Genomic DNA, 25,000 nt, shown 5'->3' with positions numbered 1-25,000 from the left:
TAGTAGTGATGTAGTATAGTTAGTAGTGATGTAGTATAGTTAGTAGTGATGTAGTAGAGTTAGTAGTGATATTGTAGAAGGAGTTAAGAGACCAGATTCTATTATAGCGTATTTAGTATTTCTCTCTGATCTTGCCCAGCTACATCGACAGGCAGAGACAAGAATGAAAATACAGGTCATCTTATTATCTCTATCCATGAAGAGGTTTGTATGTGTGTGTGTGTGTGTGTGTGTGTGTGTGTGTGTGTGTGTGTGTGTGTGTGTGTGTGCGTGAGTGCGTGTGTATGATGTTGGATGGTGGGTGGATATAACCCTTGTCGTATTTCAAATTGCCCAGACAATGTGGATGCAATGATGTATGAATTATTGAAATAGTTGTTTTGTTTTTCACCTTGACTGAAACGTTGCTTTCTGAATATTAAATTGGTGTTTGTTTGAAAGACTTTGATCCCAGAGGTTGTTATTGAAGTATAATAAGATCTGTCTGATTTCAAAAACCTCTCCAGAAACAGGGTGTGCTAGCCTAGTGAGAGGATCCCAGTGTGGGTTAGGATGATAAGCAGAGCACTGGGTGTTACCTGCAGGTCATCTCAGGTCCAGATGCTGCGTAAGCACAGGGGAGGCTGGTTGGAGGTAGACATCGGAGGACGGGCTCATTGTAATGCATGGAATGGAATGAGGAACGGTATTCTACCTCCGCCAGCCTCCCCTGGCACATCATTATTCATACATTCATCTGCTGAGACACTGACATCATTAACCGTCCCATAAGACTGACAGAGAACCGTACAGTACAGTAGGCCCTCCAAGTGAGAACCTAATTTCCCCTCAGACCAAGAGTTAACTAGATTTAACTATATTGAGGAGCCCGCTGTGAAGTCGTCTCCCTCAGGATCACATTACTCTGATCCAGACCCAGACCCCCAGGCTTGGCCCAGTCTGGTCTGCCGACGTTCCAAGCCATCGCCACCGGTTTCCTCTCCTCTCTGTCTGAGGTGGAAATGGAAAGTGAACAGACTAGATCTGACTAATCACTGGCAAGGCATGGCACGAGGCAACGGAGGAAAGAGAGGAGGAGAGGGGGATGAAGATGGGGAGGAGAGAGGGGAGAGGGGGGTGTTGACGGAGGATGAGGAGAGGGGAGGGGAGGTGAGGAGGAGATGGGGGAGAACGGGATGATAAAGGATGAGAGGAGAGAGGGGAGAGAGGAGGAGAGAGGGAAGAGGGGGATGACAGGGAGAGGAGGAGAGAAGATAGGAGGGGATGATGGAGGAGAGAGGGGAAAGGGGAATAAAAGAGCATGGAAAGGGAAGGAGGGATGGAGAGGAAAGGTGAAATGGTAGGTGGAGGGCTGGGAGAGTTACTGTGTTACTGTGGCAAACGGGGTAAACAAAGGAGAGAGCTGTTAAGAGAGTGTGTGAATGTGTGTGTGTGAATGGGTGAATGGGAGGCCATTGTAAAGCGCTTTGGAATAAGGCGCTATATTAGTAATTCCATTTACAGTCGCTATTGAAATGAACAGCTAGAGTACAGCCTTACAGGAAGTATCCACGGTAATGGCGGGGAATACATTCTACAATGCTGTTACCGTGGATACTTCCTGTAAGGCTGTACTCTAGCTGTTTTGGGAGGCCTGTGCTCTGCACAAGAACTCAGTAGACCAAAGACCCCATGGAGTCATCTCAGAGAAAGGCAGAATAAAGAAACCAGAAAAAAAACGATCTACATGGGGACAAGCTACATTGTAGAGCATTTCATAATAATGTCAGTTCCCACACAAAGGTTTGGCAGAGACTTCTGCCTGTATTTAGTTAATAGCAAAGCATATCTAATATTGATCATCTGCCTCCCATGTAATTATCAAGAATTATTGAGTTTGTGCTGATTTAGTGCAAGAAAGGTCAAATACAGTTAATCAAAGGAGGCTTTAATAATACTGTATACCTATACAACTATTAGACTATTAACTAAATGTTACATTCTAATAGAGAGAGAGTAGAGAGAGAGAGAGAGATCACCACAGGTCATTCAAAAACAATGCTACTCACAACATGATGAAAACCTCACAACAGGACATAGGAAAGAGAAAGAATGTATCCCTTTGCCCCTGTTATGTAGACATAAGTATTTAAATTAGGAGCTGTTTTGCAAAAAGACTAAAGACCAATCATAATTCATTTTGACACTTAAGAGAGGTCATAGCAATTTGTCATATCGGGAGAAGGACAACTAAGGAGATTAAGGGCAGAATTGTAATTCTCCCCCTTCAACATAAGTTACAGGACACGCTATATAAGGCCAATCTACATAAGAACAAGCTACATGAGGACAAATAAGGACAAGCTACAGAAGGACAAGCTACATAAGGACAAATAAGGACAAGCTACAGAAGGACAAGCTACATAAGGACAAATAAGGACAAGCTACAGAAGGACAAATAAGGACAAGCTACAGAAGGACAAATAAGGACAAGCTACATAAGGACAAATAAGGACAAGCTATATAAGGACAAATAAGGACAAGCTATATAAGGACAAGCTATATAAGGACAAGCTATATAAGGACAAGCTACATAAGGACAATCTACATAAGGACAAGCTACATAAGGACAAGCTACATAAGGACAAGTTACATAAGGACAAGCTACATAAGGACAAGTTACATAAGGACAAGTTACATAAGGACAATCTACATAAGGACAAGTTACATGAGGACAAATAAGGACAAGCTCCACAAGGACAAGTTTCATAAGGACAAGTTACATAAGGACAAATAAGGACAAGTTACATGAGGACAAATAAGGACAAGCTACACAAGGACAAGTTACATAAGGACAAGTTACATAAGGACAAATAAGGACAAGTTACATAAGGACAAATAAGGACAAGTTACATAAGGACAAATAAGGACAAGCTACAGAAGGACAAGCTACAGAAGGACAAGCTACATGTCAAATACGCACACACACACACACACAAGCATGTGCACGCACATACACGCACGCACGCAGGCACACACACACACACACACATACACACACACACACACACACACACACACACACACACACACACAGACGCAGAAGATGAAGTGCTACTGAAAAATAGAGCCAAAGGAAGACATTTCAAATGGTCTTGGTTGAAGTCCAGGTCATTCATATTGTTAACACACCGCAGTGCCCTGGTTAGAATCTGTTTGTCTGTTTAAATAATGACCATATTTGGGCAGAAGAATGCAAGGCCTCAGAGCAATTGATGGATGTTTTTCTGTGGTGCTTTCAAACCTTTTGTCTGACTTTCACACAGAATTATAGTTTTGCGCCAAGGCCAATCCTAAATGCCCAATGCTGTGTTGGAGTCCTCCAAGGTTCGACCTCACAGCTCCTCTACATTTGCACTCAAGGTGACATTAATTTCCATAACTTTCTAAAGAGTGGCTCCGTAATTATACACAGAGGCTATATCAGACCTGCGTTTTTTTTTTATTCACAAATGAATCCCACAGCAATAAGAACACATCAGGGATACTTTGGCTCGTACAGTAGTTCATCCTTTTAAGCACTCCCTCTTCACAGACGAGGAAGCTGCCCTTGAATCGCCGCCGCTCTTAAGTGGAGCGTTTTCTTCAACTGTATCTTCAAATCTCACAGAAACTTCTTCTGGTAGCTGACGATAATTAGTTCCCAGATTAATCCGCTACAGAACGGGCGTTCAGTTCTGCGTTTTCCCCGCAGCGCACGTGAAATAAAGAACCGAGCGGATCATCGTCAAATACCAGGTGAATATCAATGAGTGGACTAGAACCGTGGAGGTCCCCAGCTCCCCTATGTAATTATCCTCTATTCACTTTAATTATAGCTAACAGATGACATGACTTTGAGGGAAGGGCTGGCGATGGCAGCGTTTCTGGGGATCAATGCTATTTAGAACGGGGTCACGAAACTCCAAACTCTTGGCCCGGCGTTACGGCCGCCCCTCCTATGGAGGTTGACACGGGGGCCGGACGCTCCCAGCATTTAGAACACTCTGGTGCGGTGATGCTGCATCATTTCGTCATCTAGTGATGTAAACAACATTGGGACTTTGAATGGATAAACAGGGTGGATAGGTGTGTCTGTTGGTGTTGTACATACATGCGTCTTTTCTTGTAGTTCTCTACATCTAAAAGCACTTTCAACTGTCAATATATATCCCTATCAGGTTTTTAAAAGATTGTATGACATCATATTTGCCGTATGTTCTAATAACCAAGATGGTGCTCAAACATAAACATAAACATAAACTCAAACATAAACTCTAGAAGGTACACATCATAGTCTCTCTGTCTCTATTTATACTGGCATGGTCTCTCTCTCTCTCTCTCTCTCTCTCTCTCTCTCTCTCTCTCTCTCTCTCTCTGTGTCTTTCTCTCTCTGTGTGTCTCTCTCTCTCTCTCTCTCTCTCTCTCTCTCTCTCTCTCTCTCTCTCTCTCTCTCTCATAAGTTCTCATACTATGTGTTCAGTCAGTCAGGGCTGAGATTCAAGCACCAATGTTACTTTTCTCTTCTACTCTCTTCTACTCGGAAGGCTGAGGCCGCTGGAAGTAGAAATCAGAGAACAGGAATGAGGAACGCATTCCGATGAGCTTGTCCTCCGATTTCCGCCTCTAGCAGCCTCTCCCGGAGCACGCCTCCAGGACTCCCTACGGACAGAGGCTGAGTCACAGAGCGCCGGCCGGCTGATTGATCCGGCCTGGTCAACGGTACGCTCTGACCAAACAAGGACTGTTCATCATCTGACATTTATCATTTATTATGCATGAACTTTTCAAATATGAATGAACCCCAGAATCACCAAAAGGGCTAGAGGCTCTGTGTTCCCCACATCTTTATATACAGGTCCAGAGTCAGAGACCAACCATGGTGAAACATTCCAAGAGTTTGTTTCACTTGACCCTGTAGGAAACCGCAGAATAACAACGAGAACGAACACCCCGAATAATAAGAATAACAACAACAACCAGAATAATTCAATCCGTAACTCTGTGTTGCAACACTACGCAATCAAGACATTCCAGTAGCATGGCTCTGTGGCAAACTATGCCATGTCCTGCCAAGTTGTCAAGACACACCAGACTATTACCAGGAGCGCGGAGGCATAAGTGAAAGACCACATTGTAGAATAATAGAGTGGAATCCCTCCCTGACCACCAGTGACATGATGGAACATGTGGTTCCAGTCCTCAACCGAGGCCCCTGAACAGGGAGACAAACAGGGGTGTATTCAGCATATTGATTCTGAGTGCTGTGGTACACATTCTAATAGGAAGCCATAGGAGGGAGGGGAGGCGGAGTCAACACAATCTGTCCAACACAACGCCTGGCTTTATCAGGATGGACACACACAGACACTGACTTGTGGGAGAACAGATTGATACATCTGAATCATCTATCTACACCACCGGTTAACCTTATCGGGGAATGGTTTATCTTATCCGTTTTATCGCTAATTTCATTCATTCATCCTTTTACTGGTTAATTGAAAGTGATATTATTATGTTTGCCATATAATATAACGATACACTGGTTATTGAGAGAGCAACACAAGAACGCAGGTCGAGGCATTGATATCCATGTTATTAACTCTGCTTTACTGGCTCCAGAACAATGTTACCAGTTACACTAAATGGGTGCCTAGAGCGCCCCCTAAGGCATGGGAATAACAAGGCATTCTGTTGACAATACCAATTCCAAATACATAACAGATATCACCAAAACTAAACAAGTGCACAGTAAACATGTTGTCCCCCACGAATGATGTCGCCCCTCCTTGTGTGAATTGGTGACAATTATTCAAACGTATGACTGAAAGTTACCGGATTGTGTAGTGCTCATTTGATTCATTGTCAGTCTTTAATTCGACATTTATTATTTTAAAACTGTCAATAGGCCAAAAAGTGTGGTCTGGGTTGTACAAGAGGGTTTGGTTGTGCTGCATAAATGCTTCACAAGTGGTGTTGGAGAAATAAAGTGTGTGACTTACAAACGGACCCAAACCGATCCATATTCCCCTCCCTGATTCCATCCCCACAGGTTAGGAGCTAAAGACAGGGTTCCCACCGGTCCTCCGTGAAAGTTTGTGAATTTGAGGGAAAAAAAGGTTTTGAAAATAGACATGGGTCATTGAAAGTGCTTGAATTCCCCCCTCTCTCTCTCTCTCTCTCTCTCTCTCTCTCTCTCTCTCTCTCTCTCTCTCTCTCTCTCTCTCTCTCTCTCTCTCTCTCTCTAAAGAAATATACAGTATATATTTAAAAAATTGTACTTAGCTTGTCAACTAGTAAATAGGTCTCTGTATTGCTTAACTTTACACATATTTCACAATATATTGTTTTGCTGTGCTGTGGTAGAGAAGGCAAGAGACCATCTAGTGTTCACACATTCAAGCGTCTCTTTTGAATTGTTGTGGATAGTTGAGCGGATAGTTCCTATTATATATATTCTCATCTAGATCTGTCTCAAACTATGCCATGTTGGGTCCTTGAATTTGAGGGAATTGAGTCTTGAAAGTCCTTGAAAGGTGCTTGAATTTGATGTTTCAGAAGGTGTGGGAACCCTGTAAAGAAGTCACTATAGATCTAGCTCAGGAGAGGCTGGTGGAGGTAGAAATCGGAGGACAGGCTCATTGTAATGCACGGAACAGAATAAGGAATGGTTGGAATCAAACATGTGTGTTCCATACTATTCCTCATTCCCTTCCATGCATCACAATGAGCCCGTCCTCCGACTTCTATCTCCACCAGCCTCTCCTGAGGGAGCTACTGTGTGCGCGCTGTGACCTGTTGACAGTTGATTTCCCTGTGGTCCACCCTCTGTCCTTTAACTACCATATCATGTTCTAAAGAGCCGTTACAAATAAAATCTGCTAGGTTGATGGACGTATTCATTGACTGAAGACCCATCTCTTCAGGGTAGACCTTAACTGCTCCTCCTGAGACATCTACTACCACCAGCACTGCGTCTCCTGAGACACCCGCTTTTCCCCTTTACTGTGTCCCCCAAGACTTCTACTGCCCCCCCTGTACTGTTTCTCTGTTTCTCCAGTGGCAATACAAAAAAAATGTTTTTGTCTTTTTTTGTTTTGTTTTGTTTTGTTTCTTTTTGTTCCTTCTATCACGGAGACTGCCAATGGCCCCGGGCCTGAGCTAGATTACTCTTCCTGCTACGACTGGTGGATTGATGATTCACTTGCTTAGTCAAATGTATTAATTGGAAGTCGCTTTGGAATAAGGCGTCTGCTAAATTCCAAAAATGTAAATGTAAAAATGTAATTGCCTGCTGTGTCGTCTAGGAGGGCCAGCGTAACGGCAAGGCGGGCGTCCCCGCGGGGCGATGGCCCTCCCTGCTGAGCCTCACCTGCCCCAGGAGCAGTGGCAGTGGCAGCGGCAGCGAAGCCTCCCTCTCCAGCGCCTGTAGCGAGTACTCCAGCGGCTCACACACCTGGGCAGAGGGACGCGGCTCCTCCAGACAGGTATGGTTGCCACAGCACGGGAGGCTGGTGGAGGTAGAAACAGGCAGGACGGGCTCATGGTCATGCACGCATGTTTGATCCCATTCCTCATTCCGTTGTTGTAGTTTTATATCAGTTTATACTGAGAATTGAAGTCTCTCTACATTTTGGCTAATCTAGCACTCAAGGAAGGCTCATTTCCTTCCTGTGAGAGATGTGCCAAGAACTATGGTGCAGCGAATAATTCTGACTGTGGACAGGGCCCATAACTTGTGCAATCAAAGATTTGTATAATATGATGGTTCCCAAGAATAGTGACCTCATGACCAAGGACAGTTCTATAAATATGAGTCCCGCCCAATGTTGGGGGCTTTTTTGCTTTTTGGTCTGCTATTTTCTCTCTGCACTCATGTGACTTTGCTTAATAAAAGGCCTCTTTGGAGACAACTGATTTAAGCTCTTTGTGCTTTATACGTTTTACTCAATCTATTAAGAATCAATTAAATCCACGACACCGTTCCATGCATTAGAATGAGCCCTTCCTCAGATTTCTATCTACCTCCACCAGCCTCGCCTGGTCTACATGGCTAAGACTCAGATGGATTGCACAGGTTTCCACAGGTTTGTGTTATTACACATTTATTACACAAGTGGAATACGGACTTACCTGATAAATAGGGACTTACCTCTATTTCTGTAATAGCACACACAGCTGAACTCTGTATCCCATGTTCTTAGATAATTATGTAACAGCATGTTAATGTAGTCCTGTTACTACAGTAATTAGAGTGTTATTACAGAGGTATAGGGGAAACTTAATGTAAAGTAATGTGTCATGCTGCGATGCATCTGGCACGGTGACATTTCAATATGTCAATGTTATTGCATCTGTTCCTACTCAAATAAACACATAATTAAATAAAGTGTACACAATCAGTAATCAGATGATATGATCAACCTATTTCCCCATCAACAACGTGATGACATTATACACTCATCCGTCACTGCTAACCTAATCCTATCTCTCTCTCCTGTCTCAGAGTCCGTTGTCTCGTGAGAAGCGTATGAGTGCAGGGTCTGTGTCTGGCCACCAGCCCAACCTCCCGACCCCAGTGGCGGAGCAGCCGGATCTGGGCTGGAAGGAGGGCCACATCCTCAAGGGCCTACGCAGGCTCCAGATGCGCAGTCCCAAAGACCACTCCTCAATGTCCGCTACGTCGCATTATAAAGACTGTATGACCTCCAATGAAGGGATCTACTCCCTGGGCCTCAAGAGCATCCCCCAGGGGGCGCTAATGGTGCCCAAACTGGCAGTAGGAAAGGCTTTCACGCCAGGGTCAGGGGTTATGGCCTTGATCTCCGACTCAGACGACGCAGATGACGAATCTCCCCGGTCGCAAGCCGGGAGGGAGTCAGGTGATCAGCCCACTAAAGACACGTTCGGTGTCGACGGAGGGAATAGTTCAGAGTCTGGAATGAGCCATGCGGACTACAAATCCCAGGAGCAGCCTGTGAAGGAAGAGAGGAATCCGAGCAACTTCCTATCACCTGTTAAAAACCACATCCTGACAGGGGGTCCGGAGAGCCCCGCTCACACCCATGAAGGTGAACATGGCCACAGCCGCACAGGTAAACCCGAGAGTACAGACTGTCTGGAGAGAGACAAGCCGTCAGCTTTCAGACAGTGGAACGACAGAGACACCACTCAGAAGTCGGCAGATCGCAAGTCCAGGCTTGACAGTCTACGGCATCCCCCAGACAGAGGGACCGGCAGGCAGCAGGAGCCAGGGACTCTAGAGGTGAAACTGCCCCTCCAGCACACTGCAGCCAGGGCCCTGAGCTGGGCCTGTGAGGCCAGGCAACGCAGTTCCTCCATGGACACCTCTCAGTGCAGAGACCCACACCTTACAGCCTCCTGCCAGGCTGGAGCTGGGGCTGGGGCTGGGGCTGGAGCTGAACCCACCTCCACCAAGGAATACCCTCTCCTGGAGGAGGCCCCAGCGCGGAGGAGAGCCAAGCCCATGGCCTGCGACTCCGCTAGGAAGGCCTTCATCCTGCGCAGTAGGAGTGCAGATGGAGGCCCGGCCCCAGGGACTGGACCAGGACCAGGACCAGGTCCAGACCAGGCCAAACAGCTCCACTCACCCCTGCACCAGAAGCTGATCAAGGGCAACCACAGGGTGAAAGCCCGCTCCAACACCAGCCCTAACCCTGGACACAGCATTGCCAATCCAAAATCTAATATAAAGGTTTCTGCTGCAGCAAAGGGATTGGTTGGCCCACATACGGCTGAAAAAGGTGAGTTTACTTTTGGGATTCATGAATTAATACACATGAGAGTTTTATATACAGTATATTGTATGTAGGCATACTGTATAGCCTAGTTAAATGTTTTTTTTTTACTTTTAACTTTCATAATGTATGACTGTTATATTATTGATGCCAAAGGCAAAAATCCATCCTAATAATGTTTTATTCTACTCTACCCAGGACCTCAGGAGAGTGCAGGACCCGGCTTCCCCTCCTCCTCCCCAGTGAAGCAGCCCAAGCAGGTGTTTAAACCCACAGGGCTGAACGATGCCTCCAGGATTCCGTCCAAATCATCTCAGCCAGCCTCCAAACTACCATCCAGGAATGATAGTGGAGCTAAAGGCGCCTCCACCTCGAACCCCAACTCTCCCCTCAAACAGAAACAACCAGGTGACCCCCAGCAGCACTCTGATGGCCCCCCTCACCCCGATTCTGACCTCAGGTCCCCTTCCCCCCCGCCCCCCCCAGGCAGAACTATCTCCCTGCTAGTACGCCCCGGTTATGATCCTTCATCTCAGGCTCCTAAGACCACGGTCCAACCGCAAACCTCTGTCACAGCCAAGACGACCTCAACTGCAACCACCAACACAAACATCTCCAAACCTCAACCTAACCAACATACATCAGGTCTACAACCTCAGGTCCCCAATAAAACACAAGACAATCGCCCTCACGTTGCCCCTAAGTTGGGTGCGGAGGTAAAGAGGTCACCTAAGCGCACCCCTGCTAAGGTCTATCACCCATCCTCCAGTCCTGTTCTAGAGGCCAAGGAGACAGACTCTTCCCAATCGTCTACGAACAGGCCTGGGGCACCACAACCCTCTCATAAGGAGAACAGTGTTCCCTTCATGGTCCAGAACCAGAACCATGGAAGTGGACCTGTAGCCCAGAAGAATGTAGGTGAAACCCAGACTACAGACCACTCGCCTCAGCCCTCGGCCTGTCTCCTCCACGGCGTGATCAACAACCACCAACACTCTGTCTCCAGAGTAGTGAAGGCATGTCTACCTGTCGGTTCAAAACCCACCGACGTCACACTGGTGCAGGGCAACAGCTTCGTAAGGGGACAAGACAAAGGGGACAAAGGGGAGTCAAACACTGCCAGCAAAGCGGTGCAGACGTCCGAGACGTTCAACCACGAGACGTACACGCGCCAGATGATGCACGGCGTGAGCGCAGCCGTCGCAAAGGCCAAGGCCAGGAGGAAGATTGAGACGCGCTGCAGCTCCCTGGACTCTGAGCCGCCTGTGGCACCCCCTGTGGCGGACAGTGGTATGACGCTGGACTGGGGGTTCGACGAGGAGGGCTGGCTGTTCAAACGCTCTGTCTCTGTCTCTACCCGCCCACCTCTCAAACCCGTCATGGGCATGAACGGAGCCAAGGCCCGCAGTCAAAGCTTCGGTGCGCGCTACATGGACAGGCCCAACTTAGGAGGTTCTGGAAAAGTCCGGACCCAGATCAAAACACACTCCGGCAGCTCCCTGAACTCTCTCGGGGACATATTCCAGGGCAGCATGAGCTGCTCCTCCAGCTACCACTGCCCCATGAACAGATCCCTGGTCAACAACTTCATGATCGAGGAGGGCTTACCTCTGCCGACACACCCGGGAGCTTCAGGCGAGAGGTACAGTCTGAAACACCTGAGGGAAGCAGCCAAGACAGCGTCGTCGTTACACCTCCAGGCTGACAACCTGTCTTCTGGAAGCTTCTGTGAGGTCAGAGAGGAAGCGGAGAGGCAGAACAGCAGCATCACGACCATCGAGGAGAAGGTGATGATGGGGATCGAGGAGAACCTGCAGAAGACCCAGGTGCAGGAGAGGACTGTGGAGACCAAACAGAAGACGGGCTCCTCATTGGCCAACTGGTTCGGCTTCCGGAAGAGCAAGCTGCCCGCCCCGAGTGGGAAGAAGGGAGAGAGTCAACACCCCAAGGGAAAGGAGGACAAGAAAGAACCAAAGATTGGTTCTCTTCTGGGTGGAAAACAGGCCAAGGACAAGAAGAAGGAGAGGAGGAAGAGTGACAGTCATGGGAAGGACAGGTGAGAATTTTTTGTTGAAGACAACGGAGGTGAGAGTCGGGTTGTTTAAGGACAGATACGAGTTGTGTTGTTGAAGAGAAAGGACAGATGAGAGTTGTGTTGTTGAAGAGAAGGACAGATGAGAGTTGTGTTGTTGAAGAGAAGGACAGATGAGAGTTGTGTTGTTGAAGAGAAGGACAGATAAGAGTTGTGTTGTTGAAGAGAAGGACAGATGAGAGTTGAGTTGTTGAAGAGAAGGACAGATGAGAGTTGTGTTGTTGAAGAGAAGGACAGATGAGAGTTGTGTTGTCGAAGAGAAGGACACATGAGAGTTGTGTTGTTGAAGAGAAGGACAGATGAGAGTTGTGTTGTCGAAGAGAAGGACACATGAGAGTTGTGTTGTTGAAGAGAAAGGACAGATGAGAGTTGTGTTGTTGAAGAGAAAGGACAGATGAGAGTTGTGTTGTTGAAGAGAAGGACAGATAAGAGTTGTGTTGTTGAAGAGAAGGACAGATGAGAGTTGTGTTGTTGAAGAGAAGGACAGATGAGAGTTGTGTTGTTGAAGAGAAGGACAGATGAGAGTTGAGTTGTTTCCATGAACACATTTGAATGAATGAGATCTTGATAGCCCACAGAGCACAACAATCTTTAAAAGGCTGTGTCTAAAAACCAAGGACATAGGCTAAATTGTATTGCTTTGGAAGGTGGCCGGGAACATTCCAAATGAATGTGTCATTAATGAAACTTTACTTAATTTGGCATGACTCAACCTTTTAAAACAATCATAGACGATGGTAGACAAGGACAAAGCAGTAACAGTTTGTTTACAAAACAACACTCATCCTCCTCAGTGTTGTTCTGCTGGGAAAACAGTTCACGAGGGGGTTTATGAGGGCAAACTAAACTCTCATTCATCACAAAATAGCACTTGAATCCATGGCATCGGTCATGGTTTAAATGATGGCTTTGCAATATGCCGGAGGCAAAGTGAATTTCATTGAAAGGGATTTAAGCTTTAAGATTTAATTTCAGCTTTCAGCTATGACATGAAACAAATTAGATTAGATTAGACACCACCCCACTCTGTCCTCTGAGAGGTATTCAGCTGTCCTCTGGGGGGGTCATAGCTCTACCCAGTCCAAAGCTCTGAGCCATCTGCCCACCCCACTGGGTCACCCAGATCTCATATCTGATCTGTGGACTGGTTGAGATAGCCCAGACCATCCTTATCTCCTGCCTTTGGAGACCTTTATCACTGTCTAAGCCCTCTGAGCAGCTCAGAGCCGTATCCCACTTCCGAGACAGGATAGGAGAGGAGAGGTTGGGGGGGGTCATATACAGTATCAGCTAGCAACACCCACGGCATGTTGTGGCGATATGAGATATGACTCTCACAGATTATAGTGGTTTTACCACACACACACACACACACACTCACATGCAAACACAAACATTCACATATGCATGCACACAATCCTGTATGCACAGACACAGACAGACACACACGCACACACACACACACACACACACACACACACACACACAAACACTCACGTATGCACAGACACAGACATATAGACACGGCAGACAGACAGACAGACACACACACACAGACACACACACACACACACACACAAACACACATACAGTACACACACTAAGGTTATAGTGGTCGGTCAGTGTCTAAAAGGGTTTTCTTTCTTCCAGCTCTGCGGGGAGACGTAGCTCCCATGATGCAGTGCTCCTGTGTATCTCCATGCCGTCCCCTGGAGGACCAATCAGCAGCCAGATACAAGGACACAGCCATGTCAGCGGGGAAGTGAAGGTAAAGTCAATTATCAACCAACATGAGAATCAAAATTGTTCTCAGTTTATTCATTTAGATATCTGTCAAAGCTACAATTGTAAGCCTGTGCCGTATTTCAATTGACCAAATTGATCGGAAATCAAAAGAAAGAATGGGGAGGCTGGTGGAGGTAGAAATCGGAGGACCAGGTCCTTTTCATGCATGGAATGGAATGAGGAATGGTGTTTAACACATTCAGGATAACAGCCCAGGTTTCTGGTGGTGGATATGCATGTTTAATACCGTTCCTCATTCCATTCCATGCATTACAATGACCCGGTCCTCCGATTTCTACCTCCACTAGCCTCCCCTCTCCGACACAATCATCTAGGCTTCTGGCAGGTTTAAACTGACAGACACACATCATCTAAATATGACATTTTCAACATACAATAATGGTGTAGGAACATGGTTGTATGGTTGGTGTGGTTGTATCCCTCTCCGAGTGCAGCAGCTACTGCTCGTGGACTACGACACAAGTAAGATTCCTAGACGATCAAAGCTAGCCTTTAAACCAGTAATGACTTACTTTGACTTATGCCGTTGAATCTCTTGCAGAGCAAAGGCCAGGATAACCCAGAGTAAACCAGTAATAACCCAGAGTAAAGTTTAAACAGTTTCAATCCCAAGATGCATCTGCTGAACATACACAGAATGAGTCACATAACTCTCCGACGCTCTTCCATGAAAACGAAACCCCACCTCGAGAGATTCGACTCGCAGCGGGAAAGACGACGCAATAGAGCGACCAGAATAACGCGGCGTCTTTGTCGACCTGTGAAACTACACTCCCCGCCAAGGCATCTCGTGGGCGGTGAGCGTTCCGCAGAGCCTTGAGGACTTGGAGACAAACATCCTCCAACATACGGAACATAACATGTTTGAAAAAGGTGTTGTGTACTCCAACTGTATTCTCCTGAGATAACACAATCACACTCGTGATTGACGGAACTATAGGCTGGCCTTTCAACACACAGCTCACATACGGTTTCTGTCCAATCGATCAGCCCAATGTGACTTCTCCAGGGGGAAGTGGAACCAACGCCGACCTTCACAAGGTCTGACCGAACTAATGGAGAGATGTGAGAGAGAGAGAGAGAGAGAAAGTGGAAAGGAATGAAGGGAGGAGAGTGACAGAATGGAATGAGAGATTAGTTGAAAGAAGAAGAGGAATGTGAGAGGAATGGAATGTGTTGGACCTGAGGAGAGTTGTGGATTGAAATGTAGGCGGAAGAAGGGCGAGAGACTGGTCGGGAGTGAGTGGGAGGCAGAGAGAGCGAGAGAGAGAAGAGAGAAAGAGAGAGAGACAGAGAAGAGAGAGCTTTAGATACATGAAAGCGCACGGTCCACATGGAACACAACTCACACACACACGCACACACATACACACACACGGTATACACATAGTACACACACACACTTAAAAAGAGAAAGAAAAAAAGTCATTTCAATTGCTTGAATGCATGTTCCCAGACAGCCCCTGAGTATTCAGATGTCATTCAGATAAATACTGTTTACCTGTTCCACGCATATGGCAGATTATCACTTCGTCTAGACAGACAGTTGAAGGTCAATTGAATTACGGTTTATATAATCCTGCTCCACAGTTAACAACAAGCCTAACCGCCGTTGTTCTATTAGATCGTTGGAAATGAAAACGCATTCAAGGATGTTCTGGGTCTGTCATTATGCATTCGGACCATAAAGTTAGATAATTATAAACCGTATAATTGAAATCCATGAATTATGCACAACTATTTATTTCTTTACAATAGCCTAGCTCCAACGAAACTTTTATCTGGCTCTTCAAACAGACTCTGATGAAATGGGTCTCTCTCTTTCGCTCTCTCTCTTTCTCTGTCACACCAAAAGATAAGAAAGATTTCAGTATCCACACCTCATTGTTTGCATCACACTCTTATATAACATCACATTCTGATGTTGTTATGTCCCCGAGAGAACAACTGTGTTTTTCAAAGACCCACAATGGAGGAACTGGATTTCTCTTCAATGAGAGGGCTACTTTTTCTTTTTCTACTTCTTCTTCTTCTTCTTCTTCTTCTTCTTCTTCTTCTCCTCCTTCTTCTTCTTCTTCTTCTTATTATTATTATTATTATCATAATTTGATTAATAATAATCATGTTATTGTTATTCATTTTCCAAGCTGTTTTAATATGACTTTTGCATACCCTTTTATTCTGTCAGAGAACTGTATTATTCTCTGTAATTATCTAATGAGAGACGTACTGTAGATTGCAGCATCCAAAACTAATTATTGCTTTATTCTTCTTTTATGAAACATCATTTTCTCACGTACTAATATAACCTTTTCGTTCTAGGTTACAACATCTACATATCAACATTGATATTAAGTTTTCTTATAATAATAATTAAGAATAAAAATTAATACTATAAGTCTTTAGAGCTGAAAACACTTCACAGTGCCTCAGCAACTTGTCAATAACATGTGGGCAAAATAATTGTTATATGTATGATGTTATACAGCTATTTGTGAGTGGTTCCCAACATTTCTCCAGTGTTCAAATGCTTTACTTTCTTTAGAACATGTTAAACATGAACATTATAAAATCAATAAAACCTATCACTCCAATCCACCCAACTATAGAAAATGATGGATTACTATCAAACAACAACATGCAGACAGTCATGCAGACCTTTTCACCAGACCGTGTCATATATGAACAATCATCACCTTTACACCTCCTGGTTGGAAGTCACACCATCATTAGCTTCTAGCCGGTCTGGTTCTCCACAGCTTATAGTCATTGTGTGGCTTCAACGCAGAGAACACAGTATCCAGCGCTTGTTCAAATGACCCTGTCGCGCATTGTGCTCACACGCTCAATCTTTGTCTGATCACAGCAAACTATACTACCTATGTTTATAACAACCTAATACATAGTTACAAACCATACATATGAGGTCTGATCAAACAACAAACATGGTGGCTGTTATGACATATTTGTTGTTTGATCAAATGAAATGCAAAATCAACATCTCACTTGACGTTCATTGAAAATGAACACTGACTTGCTACTTAGAACCAATAGACTGTCCTGATTCAACCAGTACCAAATATGTGTATATTCTATAGAGTATTCAGAGTGGTTGGAGATGGGATCGTCCATATTGTTTCACTTTGCAACATGAAGCGCAGCCCATATATATCAAGGTGACGTCATTTGTGCCATCATGGCATCTTTCGAAACCCAAGACCCGTACCTTTCCTGTGGTATGCAGTTTACTGTGTTAAGAAATATCATCTGAACATATCAAATGAAAACAGAGATCGGGCACCTTAAGCTTCTAACCCCTGTATGCGTTCTTTTAATGACACGATCACCTCACGTTCTTGTCTTCATCCAGAGGATGTACCGGAGGAGTGAGGGCGAGAACGGAGCGGCTCAGAAGAGCCTCAACCAGGACCACGTCATAGGTGAGGGGGGTGTGGGGGGAGGGGGGGTGCGGCACATTACGTTCATCCCTACGGAAAACTATAAAGTTATTCTGTTCTATTCCGCTCTACTTCTGTTATCGCGTTGAGCACTTCTCCCACCGGTCCAGCCCACTGGAGACTGATTAAACAGCACTGTCTGTCCTCTATCCACATGGTTGGTTCTGTTCTGGTGTTAGGTGATCGGACCTCCCTCCGGGCTCTGGTGCCGTCAGGGCAGCGGACCTTTATGACTGGTGCTGGGCAGGGAACAGGAAGCTGTCATGGGGTTATTACAGGAACCCGCTGAGCAGCAGTCACCTCTCAGCATGGGAGGTTGTCAGGCTGGCATTGTTACTGTAACTATGGCAGCAGGCTTCTCCTCTGGGGCTGTCACTTACATATGGGAACCAGAGAGGAAGAGAGGGAGAGAAGGTAAGGGCTGTTGGAAGAGAGGGAGAGAAGGGAAGGGCTGTTGGAAGAGAGGAGGAGAGGAAGAGAGGGAACGGCTGTTGAAAGAAAGGTAGTGAGGAAAAGCAGTGTTGTGATCGAACATGACATCTTCTCTGTTGGTGTTTTAGTCTAGTCTTCCTCTACTTGGCTTCTGACCTCACAGGGAAATACTCTCTCTCTCACTCTCTCTCTCTCTCACTCTCGCTTTTGCTTGCTTGCTTTCTCACTCTATCCATACTCTCTCTTTCTCTTCCCTGCCTGAGAGACATTTTACATTTATTTTGGCATTTAGCAATTCCAAAGTGACTTACAATCAATACATTTGACTAAGCAAGTGAATCATCAATCCGCCAGTCGTAGCAGGAAGTGTAATCTAGCTCAGGCCAGCGGCCATTGGCAGTCGTCATGATAGAAGAAGAAATAAAACATGTTTCTAAGTAGACAATGGAGAAACAGTACAAGAGGGTAGTTGAAATCTTAGGAGACACAGTATAAGAAGGTGTAGCCTGAAGGGGTAGTCTCAGGAGGAGCAGTTAAGGTGTAGCCTGAAGAGATGGGTCTTCAGTCTCTGACGGAAGATGAGGAGTGACTCTGCAGTTCTGACAGCCGTGGGAAGCTCATTCCACCAGTGGGGAGTGTAGTGAAGAGACGTGACCGGGCAGCATGACAGACGCATTGGTGTAAAGGTGGTGGGACCAGTCGGCCAGCAGAGGTGGAGGAGCGGAATGAACGGGTTGAAGTTTGGGGGGTTGACCATTGCTTGCAGGTAGGCAGGGGCTGTCCCTTTTGCTGCCCGGTAAGCATGCACCAGCGTCTTGAATCTGATGCGAGCTGCTATCGGGAGCCAGTGATGTGTGTGAAGGAGGGAGGTAACATGAGAGAATTTGGGGAGGTTCAACACCAGACGGCCGGCAGCATTCTGGATGAGCTGCAGAGGTCTGATGGCGGAGGCGGGGAGCCCAGCCAGGAGTGCGCTGCAGTAGTCAAGGTGGGAGATGACCAGTGAATGGGTCAAGTGTTGCGCAGCTTCTCTGGTGAGGAATGGACATATCCTTCTGATGTTGTAAAGGAAGAATCTGCAGGAGCTTGCTGTCACTGAGATGTTCTCCACGCAGGATAGGTGGTTGTCCAGGATCACTTCAAGGTTCTTGGCTGTCTGGGAGGGGGTTATAGTAGAGTTCTCCTCTGTGATGGAGAAGTCTTGGAGAGGGCAGGCTTTCCCAGGGATGAAGAGTAGCTCAATCTTGTTACGGTTGAGCTTGAGATGGTGGGCTGACATCCATGTAGAGATTTCAGCAAGACACGCAGAGACACGTGTTGCCACATGTAGGTCAGAGGGGGGGAAAGACAGGAAGAGTTGAGCGTCATTTGTGTAGCTGTGGTAGGAGAACCAGTGTGAGGCTTGGTATAGAGGGAGAACAGTAAGAGGCCTAGGACAGAGCCCTGGGGTACCCCAGTGGTGAGGGTTTGTGGAGAAGACAACGATCCTCTCCAAGTCATCTGGTAGGAGCGAGGTAGGAAACAAACCAGGAGTGTGCAGTGCCAGAGATGCCCAGTTCTGAGAGGATGGAAAGAAGGATCTGGTGGTTGACTGTGTCGAAGGCAGCAGACTGGTGGCAGACAGGGAGGAAGCTTGAGCAGAGTGGAGGGCCTTCGTGACAGCAGGGAGAGCAGTCTCAGTGGAGTGCCCAGCCTTGAAGCCGGATTGGTGGGGGTCCATGAGTTCCATCTTACGGAGACAGTCAGTCAGTTGCTTAGATGCAGCACGGGAGAAGGGATAGCGGTCTGTAGTTGTGGACAGAGGACGGGTCAAGGGTTGGTTTCTTGAGGAGAGCGTTGGCTCTGGCTATCTTAAAGGCAGCCGGGACAGATCCTGTGGATAGGGAGGAGTTGATTATGATGGTAAGGTTAAGGAAGGATATTGGATGTGGAAATGGATTGGAGAAGAAGGGAGGGGATGAGATCGAGAGGGCAGGTGGTTGCCCGCTTAGATGTGATCAGTGTGAGAATATCATCAGGGAAGAGGGGGGAAAGACATGGTTCCAAATCCCCACCGCTACACAGGGACAGCCAGGATGTATGACTGTATTAGTGGAGCCTAGTGTAGCCTAGTGTAGCCTAGCGTAGCCTACCCCGCAGAGCCAGACATTTCAGCTCTCCGCCACCAAGCACATTTGTCGGTGTCAGCTATGAATTAATTCATGCACTCATAAAGATGTTTGGTCGACCCGGCATTGGTCTTCAAACCTTAACCACCTGCTGTGTGGTCTTGAACCTTGTTCAAGGTAAAGACTTGATTCTCTATGATATCTAAGCACCCTGGGAGACTGGTGGAGGTAGAAATCAGAGGACGGGTTCATTCATGCATGGTATGGAATGAGGAATGGTATGTAACTTCATTCCGTGCCATGCGTTATTACAATTACGAGTCTTCTCAACGTTGTCAGCCTCCATCAGCCTACCCACTCAACAGTGTTCTTGGTCCTTCTCATAGTCCCATCATACTCACCTATCAAGGGTGAGTAGGTAGCTGGTAGTAGAGGGGTGAGTAGGTAGCTGAGTAGGTAGTGTTTGATGTGTAGTGTTTTTGTTAAGATAAGGTATTTATTTCCTTTTATTTATTTATTATATAAATCTTAAAAACTTGAGGGGATGAGAAACTATGATTATGTGTTGTAGTTGTTTAGAAAAGTAGTGAGTCGTGTTGAGAAAAAATCATAGATTTCCCACTTGAATTCTAATTATCCCACTTAAAGCTCAGGGGAATCTTCAAACAGATAGTAGTGCTTTGTTACGATAGAATGATCTGAAAGAAATCATGTGTTTCTCATGAACAACAACCAACACTGTGGAGTCATAAGAATAAATGCATGAATATGCAGCTCGCCGTTTATGAGTTAGCTGTTGTTGTTGTTGTTGTTGTTGTTGTTGTTGTTGTTGTTGTTCAGTGTTGCTTTGGCTGTTTGTAACCTTTGACTCTAGCAGACCACTTAGAACGTATGACCACTACGTTGCGTCATTCTAAGTTAATGGTTTGTTGTAATGCATGGAATCAAACAGCTTCCTTTTTCTGGTCCATGCATTACAATGAGCCCGTCCTCTGATTTCCAGCTCCACCAGTCCACTGTTTAGGACATATAGTTTGTGATTCATGTGGGCAGCGTAGAGGAGATCAGACCAGGGTCATATTAACAGGCAGCATCAAGGGCTTGTTGACGGGCAATCAATGGTGTATCTCACAATGCCGCTCAATGCCAGCCAGAGTCACTGAGGTCCTTGTTAAAGGTCTGGTTTAAGACTGCACACACACACACACACACACACACACACACACACACATTTTAGTATCTTTATTTGCGTTCACATTTTATAATAAAATTCGTGAACACAAACATTTGTAGTTGCATCAGCATAGGACACTCTTTGCTCAATGTGTTTCACCTTCTCCTCCATATACGTATGCCAGCTGCCAATTATACACACACACACACACACACACACACGCACACACACCGTACACACACACCGTACACACACACCGTACACACACACACACACTACACACACACACACAGCGTACACACAGACACACACACACCGTACACACACACACACACACACACACACACACTGTACACACACACACACCATACACACACACACACACACGCACACACACACACACACACACCGTACACACACATACACACACACCGTACACACACACACACACACTCACACACACACACACACACACAGCGACCGTACACACACACACATAGCGTACACACACACACACACACACACACACACACACACACACACACACTGAGGCGTATAGTGTCACAGAGGTCCTTGTTAAGGTATGGTTTAAGACTGCACACACACACTATACACACACCATACACACACACACACACACACACACACACACACACACACACACTGAGGTGCAGTGTCACAGAGGTCCTTGTTATGTTGCAGCTTAAGAGCAACAGATCAATAACCTCAGTGATGTGGATCTGGCCCCGACCCTTCATTACCCTGCCCTCTCTCTCTCTCTCTCTCTCTCTCTCTCTCTCTCTCTCTCTCTCTCTCTCTCTCTCTCTCTCTCTCTCTCTCTCTCTCTCTCTCTCTCTCTCTCTCTCTCTCTCTCTCTCTCTCTCTCTCTCTTTCTCTGTGTGTGTGTGTGTGTGTGACAGGGTGACAGAGATGCTACTTCCACTGCTATGCTCCTCATTGAGGTTCCTAGCGGAGAGTCAGGCCCTCACAGTTTAAAAAATGACCCCGGAATCTCCCCGGTTCATTCCGGCTTACGCTATAATGAAGTCAGAGACACGCTGTGTCGTCCTGTCTCAGAGGACGTCGAGCGTCGAGGCTCCGATGAGCGCGTTGGCCTGCTGTCCTGCGCGGGCCCCCGTCATTGCTACCGGCAACGCTCTATCACCGCGACGACAGCGACAGCAGACCAGGGGAGTCGGAGGACGGAGCTCATTGTAAATGTATCTGACTGGAATGAGGGAAGGGTATCAAAGACGTCCCGTTCCGTGCGTTGCGATGAGCGTACGTCCTCCGATGTCTACCTCCGATGTCTACCTCCGCCAGCCTCCCCTGGTGTGCTGTGTATAATAGAGGCGAGACAGCTAATTACCGTTAGTGCCGCCGGTTGACAGTCAGCCCGCCTGTTCCCCTGACAAGCCCGCTCTCTGGCTTGGCGAAGCCGAGAGAGAACATCCAGGGCTTTTTATTGGCTGGTGATGAAGAGGACTGCCGGGGATATGTGAGGAAGCAGTTCAACCAGGCGGAGAGACAAGGATCTGTGATGGGGGTGCAGGCACGATATCTCTCTTTCTGTTTCTCCTTTTCTCTTTTGTCCTTCTCTCTCTCTCTCTCTCTCTCTTCCTCTCTCTCTCTTTCTCTCTCTCTCTCTCTCCCTATGTATATCTCTCTCACTCTCCCTATGTATCTCTCCCTCTCTCTCTCACTCACTCCCTCTCTCTCTCACACACTCCCCACCCTCTCTCTCTCTCTTTTTCTCTCTCACCCTCTTTGTCTCTCTCTCTCCCACACCCTCTCTCTTTCTCTCTCACTCCCTCCCTTTCTCTCTCTCTCACACACTCCCTCTCTCTCTCTCTCACTCCCTCTTTCTCTCTCTCATACACTCCCGCCTTCTCTCTCTCCCTCTCTCTCTCTCTCACACCCTCTCTCTCCCTCTCTCTCTTGCTTTATCTCTCGAAACTTTGTTAGGAGTCTTCAAAAAGTTGAAACAAAAAAAGGAAACGATGTGTACGTGCCGCTGTGTCTCGTTGTGTAGAGTGTAATGTGGATTAACAGCATGCAGATGAATGTCTCACAGGCAATGATGGGCATGATTAATCAAAGTGCAGTTGCAATATCTTGAATGTTAATTAGGCCACTTAAACACAAGTGATACTTAAGCCAGTGTGATTGATAGTAACAATGTGTTTTATTATTATTAGTTCATGGCTGACACCAGGCTGGTTGGGGTTATTAAAACAGCTTATTATCTCTCAACCCATCGGTCTCCATGGTGAACTAGCATCTTCCTCCGCGAGCTGTCTCCCACCGTGATGTCGGCTCAACTCTCTCTCTCTCTCTCTCTCACTGTCTCACACTGTCTCTCTCTCTCTCTCTCTCTCTCTCTCTCTCTCTCTCTCTCTTTCTCTCTCACACACACTCACTCTCTCTCACACTGTCTCTCACACTGTCTCTCTCTCTCTCTCTCCCCCTCTTTCTGTGTCATCACCCTGATCCCCCTCTCTCTCTCTGTGTGAAGGATGGCGTCTCTGTGGTGGTATCATGCTGTAATTAGCAATGCTATCGTTCCCCATCATCACATTCTCATCTCATGTAATTGGATTCTATGAACTCTCATCCATCTGTCTACCTCTGCTGAGTGGAAAGGGCGCATCCCAGTAATAATAACCTGGCTTCCTCTCCTCTCCTCTCCTCTCCTCTCCTCTCCTCTCCTCTCCTCTCCTCTCCTCTCCTCTCCTCTCCTATCCTCTCCTCTCCTCTCCTATCCTATCCTCTCCTCTCCTATCCTCTCCTCTCCTCTCCTCTCCTCTCTCCTCTCGCCTGTCTCCTCTGTCTCCTTGAGGAGTGGGGAGGAGAGGAGATGGGAGGGTAGGAGAAGAGAGGAGAGGAGAGGGGAGGGGAGGAGAGGAGACAGGAGGGGAGGAGAGGGGAGGAGAGGAGAGGAAAGGGGGGAGAGGGGAGGTGAGAAGAGGAGAGGAGAGGGGAGAGGAGGAGTGGAGCGGAGAGGGCTCTAGGCTATTAACACACAGCTTTAGATCGACTGAAATCACCCTGACCATCTGTCCTATTATCTCTACAAAACTCTCACCCGGTGGCTGGTTCCCTCCCTCCCTCCCTCCCCTCCCTCCCAACATAATGACACAGTACAGGGAGAGAGACGAGGGACACGGTGCAGACAGACACCCACACAATCACATTAGACGGCGCTAGGGAGGAACTCTTGAGAAGGAAATGAGAGAGATTCCATTTAGTAACGCTGCCCTCCGTGACTGCACTGCTCCTTGTTGTGGGAGAGAGACGTACTTAGTTGCGTTGTTGTTCTCGTTGTTCTCGTTGTTCTCTGAGTTCTCTGATGATCTGACGAAGACGCGAGGAGGCTCGCTGGGATTTGTATCACACACACACATACACACACACACACGCATGCATGTAGGCATGCACACGGCACGCAAGCACCACATAAGCACGCACACACTCCACGCACGCAAGCACCACATAAGCATGCACACACTCACACACGCACACACACACATACACACACACACACACGCGCACACACACGTACGTACCCGCACACGCAGACACACACACACACACACACACACAACACTATTCTGGTCCCTCATATTCCGTCTCCTCCTTCTCTTCCTCCCTCCCTCCCTCCCTCTCATCCTCAGTCTCTTATTTGCTCCCTACCTGCCTTCCCCCTCTCCTTCCCTCCCTTACTCCCATCACCCTCTCTTCTTCTTCTCCTCTCTCCCTCCCTCCTCTTCCTCCCTCTCTCTCTCTCTCCCTCCCTCCTCTCCATCCCTCCTCTCCCTCCCTCTCTCCCTCTGTTAGTCCCTCCTCTTCCTCCCCGCCTCTCTCTCCCTCTCCCTCCCTCCTCCCTTTCTCCTTGCCTCCCTCTGTCCCTCCACTCCCTCCCTGCCTCCCTCTCTCTCTCTGTCTCTCTCCCACCCTCGTCTTGTGGACGTCAGTATTCTAGTCTTTCTCTGAGACCACTTCTACCTCTCATGTGTTCTGCAGTGCAGATGATAGACACACACCATCGAACTGTCAACACACCCGACACTGCAGATTTCAGACGGGTTGGTAGGCAACAGGTTGTCATGGTTATTGTTAGGTTGTTGATATGCCACAGGTTGCCAGGTTGCCAG

At 47.0% G+C, this 25,000-nt stretch overlaps 1 protein-coding gene across 1 annotated transcript in view; it reads left to right on the top strand.

Moving 5' to 3' along the window:
* Nucleotides 1-25,000, top strand: part of LOC308162595 (nck-associated protein 5-like) — a gene marked incomplete at its 3' end in the record, with an annotated part of 69,550 nt that overhangs the window by 43,600 nt on the left and 950 nt on the right. The window contains exons 7-11 of the mRNA XM_080536740.1: nt 7,326-7,505; nt 8,525-9,782; nt 9,975-11,832; nt 13,519-13,636; nt 17,045-17,114. Coding sequence (XP_080392866.1) covers nt 7,326-7,505; nt 8,525-9,782; nt 9,975-11,832; nt 13,519-13,636; nt 17,045-17,114 — 3,484 coding nt within the window. The remainder of the gene's footprint in view (nt 1-7,325; nt 7,506-8,524; nt 9,783-9,974; nt 11,833-13,518; nt 13,637-17,044; nt 17,115-25,000) is intronic.

Source organism: Nansenia antarctica (genome assembly GCF_963989245.1).
Source record: "Nansenia antarctica genome assembly, chromosome: 7".
Classification (NCBI taxonomy): domain Eukaryota; kingdom Metazoa; phylum Chordata; class Actinopteri; order Argentiniformes; family Microstomatidae; genus Nansenia; species Nansenia antarctica.
The sequence above is the reverse complement of the archived record's forward strand: the minus strand, read 5'-3'. Positions and strand labels throughout refer to the sequence as shown.